This window comes from Tetrao urogallus, assembly GCF_951394365.1.
Source record: "Tetrao urogallus genome assembly, chromosome: 4".
Classification (NCBI taxonomy): Eukaryota; Metazoa; Chordata; class Aves; order Galliformes; family Phasianidae; genus Tetrao; species Tetrao urogallus.
Window position 1 is genome coordinate 12,030,373 of NC_136817.1, and position 13,319 is coordinate 12,043,691.

Genomic DNA, 13,319 nt, shown 5'->3' on the forward strand with positions numbered 1-13,319 from the left:
GTGAAAGGTTAAATCTCAACTTGGATTTCTATCCTGACACTGCTTGCAGAAGCGTGTCTTGAAGTTCAGTCTCCCACTAATGCAATAGGTTAGTAAACAAACCTCAGAGAAATTATGCTCACTCTTCTAAATCATCTTTTACAACACACGGGAAAAAAAAAGAGTATAATGTAGTCTACTTTTTTAACTTTCTTGCTAGTTAGGATCCTCCTTGAGTTGTAAACTCACATAGAAATATGGCCATTATTTATATAATTAAGAACAATAGATACAATTAGATAAAATATACAGTGTACACAAACTTTAGCATATCTGCCTTCCAAGTACATTTACTTACATTTTCTCTACTTGCATGAGTTAAAATTTTCAGGTTTTTTAGATACAGATTTTTTCAGAAATTGAAATTATGGTCATAAATCACCTCTGATTACTTTAATAGGGTCATTTTGAATGTGAAGATGCCTTTATAAGTTCATAAATTTTCTTGATAATTTTATGCCTGTGGCTTGTATACCATAATTCTGACAATTGATGCACATGGCATTATGTCATAAATTACCACATTTATTTTGGCATGAGTTGCAGCTCAAGAACCCTGCTCCTATTATTTAAATATGTAACATAACTGAGGCACAGATATCCAAAATAAAGGAACATTTGAAAGAAACAAATGCTCAGAAAGGTATAGGAGCTGGAATTTTTCTGATAATCTGGGATGCAAGTAATTGAAAAAGCCCCTGATGTCCAAGATTTGAAGTATTCTTAAAAGTCCAGTATATTAAAAAACCCCACATTGCGAATTAGATTACAATGCCCTATGTAAGATTTTGAATGACATACAGCTGTATCAGTTAATATTTCGCCTGTTACGTAAGTCTTAAGAAAAAACAAGCAGCAACTTTCACTTCAAAATTAGTTTAGATGGAGAAATTTCTCTGAAAAAAAAATCTATAATGCTTGAGATAAAATGTGTGTATTAGGAACTATTAATATTTCCTGTCATATTTGGGGGAAATCTAATAATCTTGGTTATAATCTGGATGATATGAAAAATATTATGAACCTACTATGCTGACGCTTAACATAATTAGTTTTCAGGCTTTTAAACTTGCACATCTTTATGTTTTTACACCTAAGTAGGTTCAGTGAAATCCATCAAAGGTATCAAATAAAATTAAATCAACTTATACAGATTATGCGCCAGATGAAATTCTGTTAGATCATTCACCAAGTGCCTAGCAAACAAAAAATCCTTCTCCAACAAACACAGCCCATTCAATACAAAGTGACTGCACATTTTTGATCTAATAGGCTGCAGCTCAATCATTTCAACCTTTAATTACTGCATCAGATAATGAATATTTTGAACATATGCTTCTCCACTCTAGAAGACATGAATGAAAGAGAAACAAGTTTATATGCATGCTACTGTGTGTCTGCTGGGGGAGGGAGTAGCACGCTCAGCAGCAAAAGGAACCAAGTGGCAACAATTGGAGGAAATGGTATCTGTAACAGCTGCTCCTTTCAGATTCCCCTAGAAGGAGACTGCCTGAGGTGAACCACAGCACAAAAGGATAAAGAAGATGAAAACTGATGCAAAGCAGGAAAATAACTGCTGAGACCCCTGAGCCTACACCCGAGTAGTCCCAAGCTGTGTGGCAAGACCTCTTTAGCATGCTACAGAAGCTGGTGATGAACTACATATTACCATGAGGCAAACTGGCTCCTAGCAGTATTGTCTGCATGTTATGTGTAATGATAACCAGTGGTCCTCTGGGAATGGGATGCAATGATTTCATCTCTGTAAGCATCTGAGCTCCCCTTGGATACAGAGACCATTAAACTGAGAACAGAAGGGTAAATTTTAGGCAATGATTTCTAATTGGAGAGTGAAGACAACTTGTGTTCAACACCACTGAAAACCACTGATATTTTACTGCTCTCTGTACTGATGATTACTAAGGACAAAAGGAAAAAAGGAACTAAAATGTTACCACTTTTTCTCAGTTCCATAACGCACAATATATTTTCAGAATGAAAGTTCTTCATAGGTTTGTTATGCAATCTCATTAGAGATGTCATTATTTTAGGTATCTTTATTTATTCTGTAAAGTATTAATATTAATAAAATACCATCTTATATGCTCTAAAAGAATTTATCCATTTATGTTTTATATTACAGAGAATTTATTTCCCCTTTAATTAAAATATATACTGCTTTCCATACCTGTCAGGTGTTTTTGTAAATTAAAGGCAGAACATCCCATGTACACATTTTAAATTAACAGTAGTACACTACAGAATTGAAGGTACTAGAACCTTCCTCAAAAACAAAACAAAGCAAAACAAAAAAAAAAAAAAAAAAAAAAAAAACCCAACCATACTGCACGTAACAAAAAGAAATGAAACTTGCAAATGATTTCTGTAACTTTTTGGCAGGAGACATGGGGGAGCAATACTGGGAAACAAGTAACTATAAAATTTAAGCAAAATGGACCCTGAGGAAACAATGCCAGAATATCTAATATTTCTGATGCTTTCAAGGGTAGTTTGATCCTTTCTATAATACAGAGACTATATAGTCTTGTTCATTAGTAAGTTTTTACTGTGATGGAGAGATCAAAGGAACATGTAGGCTTTGTTCAGCTGATTTATTTGTCTTAGTGCTCTTCATCATCCACACAACTTATTCTGACTCTCAGAAACTTAACAAGAAAAGTTGCTCAGGTAAAAATGCCTTCATACTTGCAGGTCAAGAAACCAACGCAGATGAAACATCAGCACAAAACAACTATAGCCTAATCTGTTGTACTGAACATTATCAGGTTCAGCTGCAGAATACAGCTGAGTAAGAGCAGGCTTTTTGGCTTCCGACTAGAAGTGCACTGTCTACAACATACACATCCTACTTTCCAGAATGAGTTTGATTTAGACAGAAGAAAAGCCAATCAGCATTGAAGGATTATATACAAAGGTGGTCTAAAGCTTTTGGAAAAATTGTGTCATGAATCACTGAAAACATATGAAAGCATATTTCAAAAAAAAATCTAGAACACATCCTAAACCACAGGAGCAAAGCAAACAAAGGGAAAATTCATATTCAGTTCACTCCATGACTTCTATTGGCCTTTCTGAGAAAGATGAACTATCACAACCAAAACCACAAAGAATGCGCTCTATAACATTTGCTCATTAATAAAATTCATTAATAAAATGAGTAACTCCACAGATAAAGGAAGAAACTAAAACAGAAACAGTAATTTTCCAAGTGAGTAACAGCAATAATCATAGACAAAACAAATACGTTTTTCCCACATTTTTTGAGGGTCACTGAAGACTGTGACCTCTCTGATGACAGATAAATCAAGCTGTTTCTTATCTTTCTTTTCCCGCTGACCTACGAAGAAGTGGAGAAACACTCCTTCCCCACTTGTCACACGTAGAATTTGCACTGTCTTTGAATGATCACGTGCGGGAGGCGCAAGGGAAACATGAAAAGTGGAGCCTGAACTCATGCATCATCAGAAGAGATTACAAGTAAAAAGCACTATAGCTTTTCACATCAAAAGCATTTCATATTTCTTCCACGTATTCTGAGAAGTTTAACATTTGGACTGACAGTTTAATTGTTGCTCACAAATACACTGTAATCCAACAAATTCCAAAAATAGTTTGCTTTTTAAAAAAAAATAAAAAATCATAACCAAATAAAACCTAAATAAAACTAGGCAAAGTTGTTTTATGTGCACATAAAGAGAAATGCTCTGAGAAAGCTAAAGCAACGTTAAAATAAACTTACTGATAATGCTGTCTTCTCTTCTCCAGCAAAATGATACACTAAACTTAAGCAGTATGCAGCTTCTCCTTCCATCTTCTTATCACCTCCTACAGAAAGGATTACAGCTACAGTTACCAGTGCAGTCTTAACAAAATGACATAAGCAGAGACAAACCTTGCAGCTTATTAAACAACATGTAGATGCTTATATACTGCTGTAAGTTTTTCCTTTCCCTTACCTTTTCATTTATCTTTTTTTCCAAAAAAGATCTGCTTCTATTTAAATAGGTAATTAAACTTAGAGGCTAGGGGTTTAAACAAAGTTCAACAAGAATGTTCCACATAGTCAGAGAAAATGTCTTACAGTAAGTAATGCAGAACAATCACCTTAATGTGCTGTAACGTTCTCTGTCATGAATTGTTCAATAGAACTCTGTTCTCACATTAGAACATACAAGCACCCTTTCTTTGTCTCTACAAAATAAAATATGTAATGCATCTTAAGATACAAACAAACTATATTGACCTGCATATTTGGACATCAAGAGATAACTGTCAGTGGGCCACGCTGAGAGATCTGGGACATTTCAGCCGATGGAAGAGAAAGTTCAGGCAAAGGATCTCATTAATGTGTTCAGAAGTCTAATGGAAATGTACAAAGAAGGTGGAGTCAGGCTCTTCTAAGAGGTTGTCAGTGACAGGACAAGGGGCATTTGGCACAGGCTGTAATTCCATGTGAACGCAACAATACTTTCCTACTGAGAGTGTGGTCAAACAGTGGAAAACTCGGGGTGGTTGTGGTGTCTCCACCTGCAGAGCTGGTCAAAACTTGACTGGATGCTGTCCTAGACAACCTGCTCTAGCTGACTGTGAAAGGGATGGGACTTGATCTCCAGGGGTCTCTACCTCAACTGTTCTGCAATTCTGTAATTTTCTTCCTTCAGGTTTCAAAATATTTATACAAACTAAGATATAAACATGAAATCTTACTTGCTTATGATAGAAAATTGTTTTTTGCAAGTGCAAAGTAAGTAGGTAAAATGAAAATCAGTCATCCAGCAGACAGTATCATTCAAAAATTGCCAAATCAACAATCACTTGCTAACCAAAATCTCACTTGCTCGTTACGGGTTTCCGGTTCTATACCATTACTTCCAGTAGGGTGTTTTGTTTTTGGAGATGAAGCTTTCAGAAATCTAAGATCCTTTGTTGTCAGCAAGAAGGCCTTACTGTTTTAGTGAGGTCTGGAAGTGTACGAATAGCGATTCTCTTGACCATAGAAAATAATCACTCAGTTTAACACTTCACAATTTTTACTTTACTCTTCAGAAAATCATAGTATGCCCATCAAATAAAAGTACATGAAAATGTTATTTTATACGTACTGTTTTTTGCCATTCTGATAGCTTTTATTAATGTTCTGATGGCCTGCTGTCGTTCTTTGTTTTCTAGCATTTTGTCTGCTTGTAATATATAAATTCTCCAAAGATGCTCACATGCCAGTGAATAGTAAGTGTGGCCTGTCTCATCCTTCCACGTTGAACCTTCTGTTAGCTGGTAAAATACTTCATAATGCTCAGCAGCCTTCATGACATGACCTGAAAAATTTCATTCATAATTGCAATCAGTGTAATCAACAACATTTTGATAAGTTATTGGCGTGTCATTTTCTTACTAGGAAGCCAATTGCATCTCAATCCATTCACAGATTTTTAAACAATCTTCAGTATGTAACTTAGAAACTTAGAAAAATTACCAGAAATACTGCATGTTCAACTTTTTGCATCTTAGCTTTCTTTGTGGATTCAGTGTTGGGGTCACACGCTCTAAAAGATACTACCTTAAAATCTTCTAGAAAATAACCTGTTGTAGGTTCATTAAAATGACCTGTATGGATCTTATATTAAAAAAACAACCAATCAACCAACCAAAAAAATGGGCATGCATGGATAAACAATCACAGTTTAAACAGTTCATCTTTTTTTTTTCTTTTTTTTTTTTTTTCCCCATAATGAAAATGCCAAGATAGTTGGTGAGTAGAATGCAGAATAAATGTATCAAAACTACAGAAGAAAGTCGTTACTCAAATAAAAGAATTGATGAAAGTAATCGTTATGGAAAGAAATAATTCAAGAATTACTAGATCAGCTCTGGAGAGTAGATGCGGTGAGATTACTGGAAGAGCAAGAACCACTAATACATTGAGTATTGAGCCTGATCTTCAAACCTAAGCTACTCGAACGTCTTTCAGTGAAAAATTCACTTGAAGACCCAAGTAGTTCCTCCTTCACCCCCTAGCTTCAGCTAGCTTTTTACATGTAGTACATCTAGGCTTTCTGGACAACAGAAATTCAAAGCCCCGTGAAGGAACTGAAAAATTTTCTGTATACATAGTGAGTTACAGAAAAACTACTAGGAAGCAGGTAAGCTAAGACTCAATATATGAAACATATCCTGTACCCAGTACATTTTTTTTGCAAAGAATATTCTACAGCAAAGTAGAAACACAGAGGTGACATTTAATTAACCAGTTTGTATGTTTGTGATAGAGGAGTTCCGTCCTACAGATCATTAACGTATCAATTATTACTTGTATTAAAAACTGCAATGAATGATGAAGTTACACGTGTTTGCACTTAACACCGCTTCTGGAACGTGATCTCTAAGAAACAAATACTGTTTGACAGACTTTTTTAAGTGCTGCATTCAGATTACTAAAAGAACTAGAAAGAATTAAGAAGAAAGGAAGGAGAAAGTTATTTTCCATTGGTAAGGAAGGAAAAGAGAAAAGGTTAGAGAATGGCCTGCCTTAAGCACTGTAAGGCAAAATGGAAGCTAACTTCCTGGAACCACAGCCAACTAAAGTTAGTATAACAGTTATGATAGATTCCTCTTATTAAGCTTAATTTAGATTTCTCTTTGCATACGTTACCCTTTTATAACAATGCTTTCGATTTTGTAATATAAAACATAACCTTTAGCTTTAATAAAATTAAACTTATTTTCATATTAAGCTTTTCTGTTGATTGAAGTGAACTCAACTAAGATTGATGAGCACAAGAAAGTTGACTTTCATAAAAGCAACTTTAATTCAATTTAACATAACTGTCATAGAAAAATCATTTTAAGACTCTGCAAGTTATGATGCATGTAAGAGTCCCAGAGGACACAAGAAAAACACTGAAGACTGAAATGCAAATGAAAACGTGGACATCCTACAGCAAGCATTATTTGATTCCACCATTGCTGAGGACAGGTATTGGAGAGATGGCCCAAAACATGGGTGTCTTTTATTGCCACAGTAGCTAGAAGACCCCTTAAGCAGATAGGAAAACACGTACATATTCTTAACAAAATAACAAATGCTTGACATAAGACTGCACAAACAGAAATGCAAAGTGAAATCATCATCATCAAAAACTTAAAGGATTCAATGACAATAAATGTAGCAGGAAATAGACATGCAGACTTACTAAACCCAAATCAAAACACTTTTCCATTTTAAAGAGATTTCCAAATTTTGTTTGGGTTTCTGCCTATCCAGCTAACTTCTTCAGGCAAATAAAACTCAGAAATCAATAGAATTGGAGTTACCCAAGTTGCTAAACACTGATTTTACATACTAATTGTAAAAGCGAGTGTTGTTCTTTTAACAAAGCATGGAAAGATGGACTTAAGTTTAATTTTAATAGCTAGATCTGGCATTTCATCCACCTGGATACTCACAAGAACAGAGTTCTCATTGGAACTCTTCCAAGTCTTCACACAAATGGATTGTCCTTTTTAAAGGATAATGCCATGCATTTGTGCTCCAGTTTCACTACATGTGTAATTGATTCTCTAGAAAAAGAGAGTTTGATTCACGTATAACTCAAAAACTTCTAATAAGAATGGGAAGCAGAAAACTCATGATGAAGAGAAGACACCTTGGCCTGTAATCTGAAACTGAACACAGTAGCATTCTTGTAAGACTCTTAAATATAACCTTCTTAGATGGATGCAACATTATTGTTAACTATACACATATTCCTTGGACATCCCTCAGAACTATTATTTAGATTATGAGAACTATAAGATACGTTAATTTCTTCCCATGCTCCCCCACTTGCATCCCCTTGAGAAAGTTTCTGTCAGACTGGAAATTGGACTCATATATTCCATATATCCCACAGTTCTTAAGAGCTGATCTAACCATAAGAGCTTTGACCTGGCATTCTTTTTGCCAGATCTAAGCAAAACCTCTTTAGAGAACAATCCATCTACGTCAAGCTTCAAAAAAGCAGTATTTTCTTTTATGGTAGTATGCAAATGGAACAACAATAAAACACATTTAGTTTCACTGAACTAACCAGAGAGACTGTAAAGAAAAAAGTAACTCAATTTGGTTACAGAAACGCTGAAAAGAAGATGCTGAGGGAAAGCAAAACAAAACCACAACACAAATAATTTTAAAAATAGCTGCCAAAACTCCCTAAGCTAGAGAGGGATGGAGCCTGAAAGCCCTTACGTGGCTGGAAAATTCCTAACTGAAGACTCTTTCAAGCAATACTACTAATTTTCAACCCGCAGACTTCTCAAATTTATGGAAGGTAAAACTTTTAAAAATTTTAGACTTTGAAATGTGTTCCTCCATCAAAATTACCTGAAATCCCTCCTACTTACTAGAAAATGACATATCAGACTATTTCTTTAATCTGTAATTTTCATGCAAACTTCAAAGGCTTGTGGGAAAATATTGTCTTCAGGAGGATGGCGGGTTCATTCACTCCGATGAGTTGGAATTGCATTCAACAGTGAATTCTGATTTTTAAACACATAATTACTGTAATTTTTAGACAAACAAAGAAGTAGATGCTATTTAAAAATCTCGAAAAGCACTGGGAGAATAAGACAATTACAGATCATTGCTGACTATTGCTGACTATTTACGAATATTTTAGTGGAAACGCAGAGTTTTAAATGGTTTTTGTTGCTAAATGAAAAAAAGAGCAAAATTAGAAAAAAAAGGAGTAGGAAAATAATTTCAAATAATTTGTAAAGGTATTTAATTTATATCTCCAAGAGAACTTCTTTATCTCTCTCTTCACTTCTTCTATGAAAAGTTCAAAGAGAACTTCTAGAAGGTGTTTCTAATACGATCACAGTTGAAAAATCTACTTACAAAATGTTACACAAAAGGAGTGTACCTATTTTCAGTTAACAACGTTAACAGCAATTACATATTTCTTCTTCCCAGTGCCATACAGTATGGACTAAATGGATATAAAAAATCTCTGATAACTCTTCCTCTTTTGTAAAAGGAATAAAAAATCAGAGATGAAATCCCTACAACATATCTACTATCGCTGCTAAAGTCTTACAGTTCAGTGGAACTTAGGACATAACAAAAAGTAACTATCAGCAATAGTCTAATCGTTTTATTTTGCCACATTATAATATGGCTAGTAAAGAATCAGTTTTAAACAATTACATGAGTAAAAAAGACATTACTCTGCCACTATCAAATTTTGGAAATAATGCAACAACTACGCATGTTCGAACAAAAATTTGCGCTAGAGTTTTTACTGAACTGAGTTACTTAGAAGTAATAAAAAAATAGATCTCTTCATTCAAGCAAAAGAACTCGATGTAATTTTGTAAATTCTGAAGGGAAATGTTTTCATGTTATCTAAAATTTCCTCTATAATTCCCTTTTCTAATACCCACTCAGGAAGCATACATTTGTTATGTCAAAATAGATATTTTGGACAAATTTCAACCAAAACGTTGACTACTACTTTGCATGCTGGGATTTTTATTTTTTTATTTTTTTATTTTTTGAGTAGAAAGATTGACTAGATATTAACACAAATGGGTTTAAATGTGAAGCTGCCATAAAAGCAGGCACATAAATGTAATTCTCCCAGCCGCTATTTTGATGCACATTTTTGATTCCATGAATATTTTATGAAATGGCCCAAACTAAAGCCATATAACATTCCTGCATTACTGATGCTTGCGCCCGTAAGCTACAAACATTAGAGGCATGATTGAGTGCATTAAAATGAACTCATTCAGCAGTGCATTGATTACTTGAGAGAGAAAGGAAAAAAAGAGAAGTTACTCTCACTTAAGAAAACAGCATACAAACACGAAGTTTTCAACACAGAAATTAAAGATAGCAGATTTGAATAATATTGTATTTAATAAATGAATGCAGTACAAAACCATCTGGAATTCCTTACATACAATGTTGACATTAATTAGGTGAGATGTTAATTAGGTCAGATTGCTTCCAGTAGTGTACAGGTAATTTAAAATGCCACAATCTGGTAAATGCACTGGCTGACCTGTTCTAGCACCATGCCTCAGCAGTACTCAGAGATCACCTAATGATTTCCTTTTCTACCTACCTTCTTGTACATTTACCAATGAAAATCATGCCATGGAAACTGTTGCCAAAAAAGTCACGGGGCTGTTAGGTGCACTAGTATACATTCAGACAGCACATTTATCCTAAATTGTAAACATTTGTTGAAGACTTTAGAAAATAGTCCACTTCAGCTTTAAACAAGAACTGAAAAGAACAATAAAGTTCACAATAAAATTCTGGCATGCTTTAGTCTAAAATTAGGACATATTTCACCATATCATGTGGACTTACAATCTACTACCAGTAACAATTAATGATAGCAAAAAGGAAAAAAAGTCATTACCATTTTAAAGATATAGGTCTACATTTCACTTTAACTGCCTGAACTATTTGTATTATTTTTATTACCTACATTCAGTTACGATAATTATGCACTATTCAGGCTGAAGTAGTTAAAAATCTTGCATTGTGGCCTTCCAGCACTTGAAGGGAGTGCATAAACAGGAGGGGGAACAATTATTTACATGAGTGGATAGTGATAGGACAGGGCAGAACTGAGACAGGAGAGGTTTAGCTTCGATACTAGGAGGAAGTTTCTCACACAGAGGGTGATGACGCACTGGAACAGGTTGCCCAAGGAGGTTGTGGATGCCCCATCCCTGGAGGCATTCAAGGCCAGGCTGCATGTGGCTCTGGGCAGCCGGTCTAGAGGTTGGTGACCCTGCATGAAACTACATGATCATTGTCCTTTGCAACCTACTGATATGATTCCAATTGAGCCACAATGTACAGAATTTATAAGCCTTCGACAGAAATAAACTGGGAGGCAGAAGAAAAAGCTCACATGAATTATTAGAGAAAAACACTTACTCAGTAAATAGTTGAATCACCCTGTACATCTGAGGTAAAATAAATTGTACAGAAGTCACTGGGAACCCAAGCTTACAGAGTAGTCTGCAAAAGCGAGACAAAAATATATGAAGATTTAAGATGATTTTGCTCTTCAACACTTGTACAAGGTCTCTCTAAAACACATCTGATCCTCAGATACAGGGCAAGCACTTTTAAGGTAAACAGTTATTTGCATCTACAGCTATTTACATCCACAGGAGCTTTATAACATTTGTCGGAACGAAGGCACAGGAAATTTGAGCAATTCAAAAGAATATTGTTATAGACACGTTGGCTCATCAAGGTGTGTTCTGACCACTTTTCCAGTTTGAAAATACACCAGAAGATCTCTCCCAAGAGTATAAGAAGCTAAAGATAACTGAAAGGCTGCCAGAGCTGTATAACAATTGAAGCTTGGAAGTAAGGAGATGTAAGGAAAGTTAAGCATCACACAGCCTCGATACAGCCTTGGTGTACTGCAATGCAAAAATAGTATTTTATGCTTCCTTGCCTTCACTAAAAACTGCAAGGCATTGGTATTGCAATTGAAAGAATGATATATTGCTTCTCCAATATTAGCTAAGTGAGTATCTGTTGTCCAAAAAGAAAAATAAAATTACAGAAATTCAATGAGATCTAGATTACTGTATCTACAGTGTATATACACTCTAGTCCCCCAAAGCTCTAAATCACTTGACTTTAAAGGTCATATATCTATACCTATACGAAGTAGAAGGCAGTGCATATTATCATATTCACACTTAGGCTGGCCACAATATCATAAACTGAAGAATGGTTTGAGTTGAAAGGAACCTTTTTAAAGACTAGTGAGTTCCAGCCCTCCAGTCATGAGGAAGAGATATGTTCCACTAAACCAAGCTGCCCAGGGCCCCATATTGTCTGGCCTTGAACACTTCCAGGGATGGGGCATTTACAGCTCCTCCGGTCAGTCTGTTCTAGTTCTAGTGCCTCACCACCCTCATAGTAAAAGAATTCTAACATATTACCTAAATCTACACTATCTTAGATTAAGATTGTAACCCCTTGTCCTACCTCTACATTTCCTGATAAAGAGAACCTCCCCAGCTTTCCTGAAGGTCCCCTTTAGGTGATGGATGGCCACAATAACATCTCCCATGAGCCTTCTCTTCTTCACACTGAACAACCACAACTCTCTCAGCCTGTCTTCAAAGGAGAGGTGCTCCAGCCCTCTGATCATCCTTATGGCCCTTCTCTGGAACACCTCTAAGAGGTCCACATTTTTCTTACGCTGGGGATCCCAAAACTGAATTCAGTACTGCTAACAGGGTCTTAGAGTAGTGGAATAGAAGTGGAAAGTCACCTCCCCAGAGATGCTAGCTATACTTTTACTGTATAATATTATAGCACATTATTATATTACGATATAAAAAATACTTTAAAAACTTGTTGCTTAAAGCGCTGAGACACCTCACAAGCTAGGGACAACACTAGTATCTGTGGTTGCTTGTATGTTTGCCCCCTAATCCCTTCCCCTGCTGCTGCTACGAAAGCTGCTAAGAAGGAAAGGTCTCCCCCAGGCAGCTGAAATGACAGCCGCTTTAGGGATAGTTTACTGTGGACCAGAGAGATAAAAGCCTGGAATTAACTGAAGGCTACATTACCGGAAGAAGAGCTGTTCTGAAAAAACTTCTTGTTCTCAAAGGAAAGCATAAGAAGTACAAGAGGAACAGGTATTGTTGTAGAGGTGCCAGGAACGAGTATCTTCTTGACTTTCTTTCAACTCGTACATCAGCCACTATACCCTCAAAATTCTCAGTTGGCTCCAGGTCTTCTTAAGTTGCCTCTGGCTCTACATAAAACCTCTCTCAGATTTTCTCTGAGATACATGGCTTCTCTCTGGATCTATTGCCACAGCTCACAGTAACTCTAAAAAGAAAATTTGGTGTCAATCATAAGATTTCTCCCATGCACTCAAATGCTTTTCTCAGTTTAAATAATTTTTTTAGTGATTAGCTTTTGTTCAGATTCTACCCTTTTATTTTCCACAGCTTCCAATAATAATATCGGGTGCAATGTTCAGTTCTCTATTGTGGAGATTTCTACATCAAAATGATGCTCTGAGTTGGTTGGACTAATGACCTCCTACAGTCCTACAGTCTCCTCAAACTTGAAGGTTATCATGCTCTGGAGTGCAGGGTATTTGTTTATTAATAGTTTTGAATGTTTGTTTTACACATGAATTCTACATATTAATGTAATGGCCGTGGAAATGCAGTCCCATTGACAACAGCTTTACTCTCAGAAGCTTTTTGTCCCA

The 13,319-nt window shown here is 35.7% G+C and overlaps 1 protein-coding gene across 1 annotated transcript in view; it reads right to left on the reverse strand.

Annotated features, from left to right (window-relative positions):
* TTC29 (tetratricopeptide repeat domain 29) overlaps positions 1-13,319 on the reverse strand; it is a gene marked incomplete at both ends in the record, with an annotated part of 120,005 nt that overhangs the window by 67,117 nt on the left and 39,569 nt on the right. The window contains 2 exons of the mRNA XM_079534650.1: positions 3,800-3,885; positions 5,163-5,375. Of these exons, the coding sequence (XP_079390776.1) occupies positions 3,800-3,885; positions 5,163-5,375 (299 nt within the window). The remainder of the gene's footprint in view (positions 1-3,799; positions 3,886-5,162; positions 5,376-13,319) is intronic.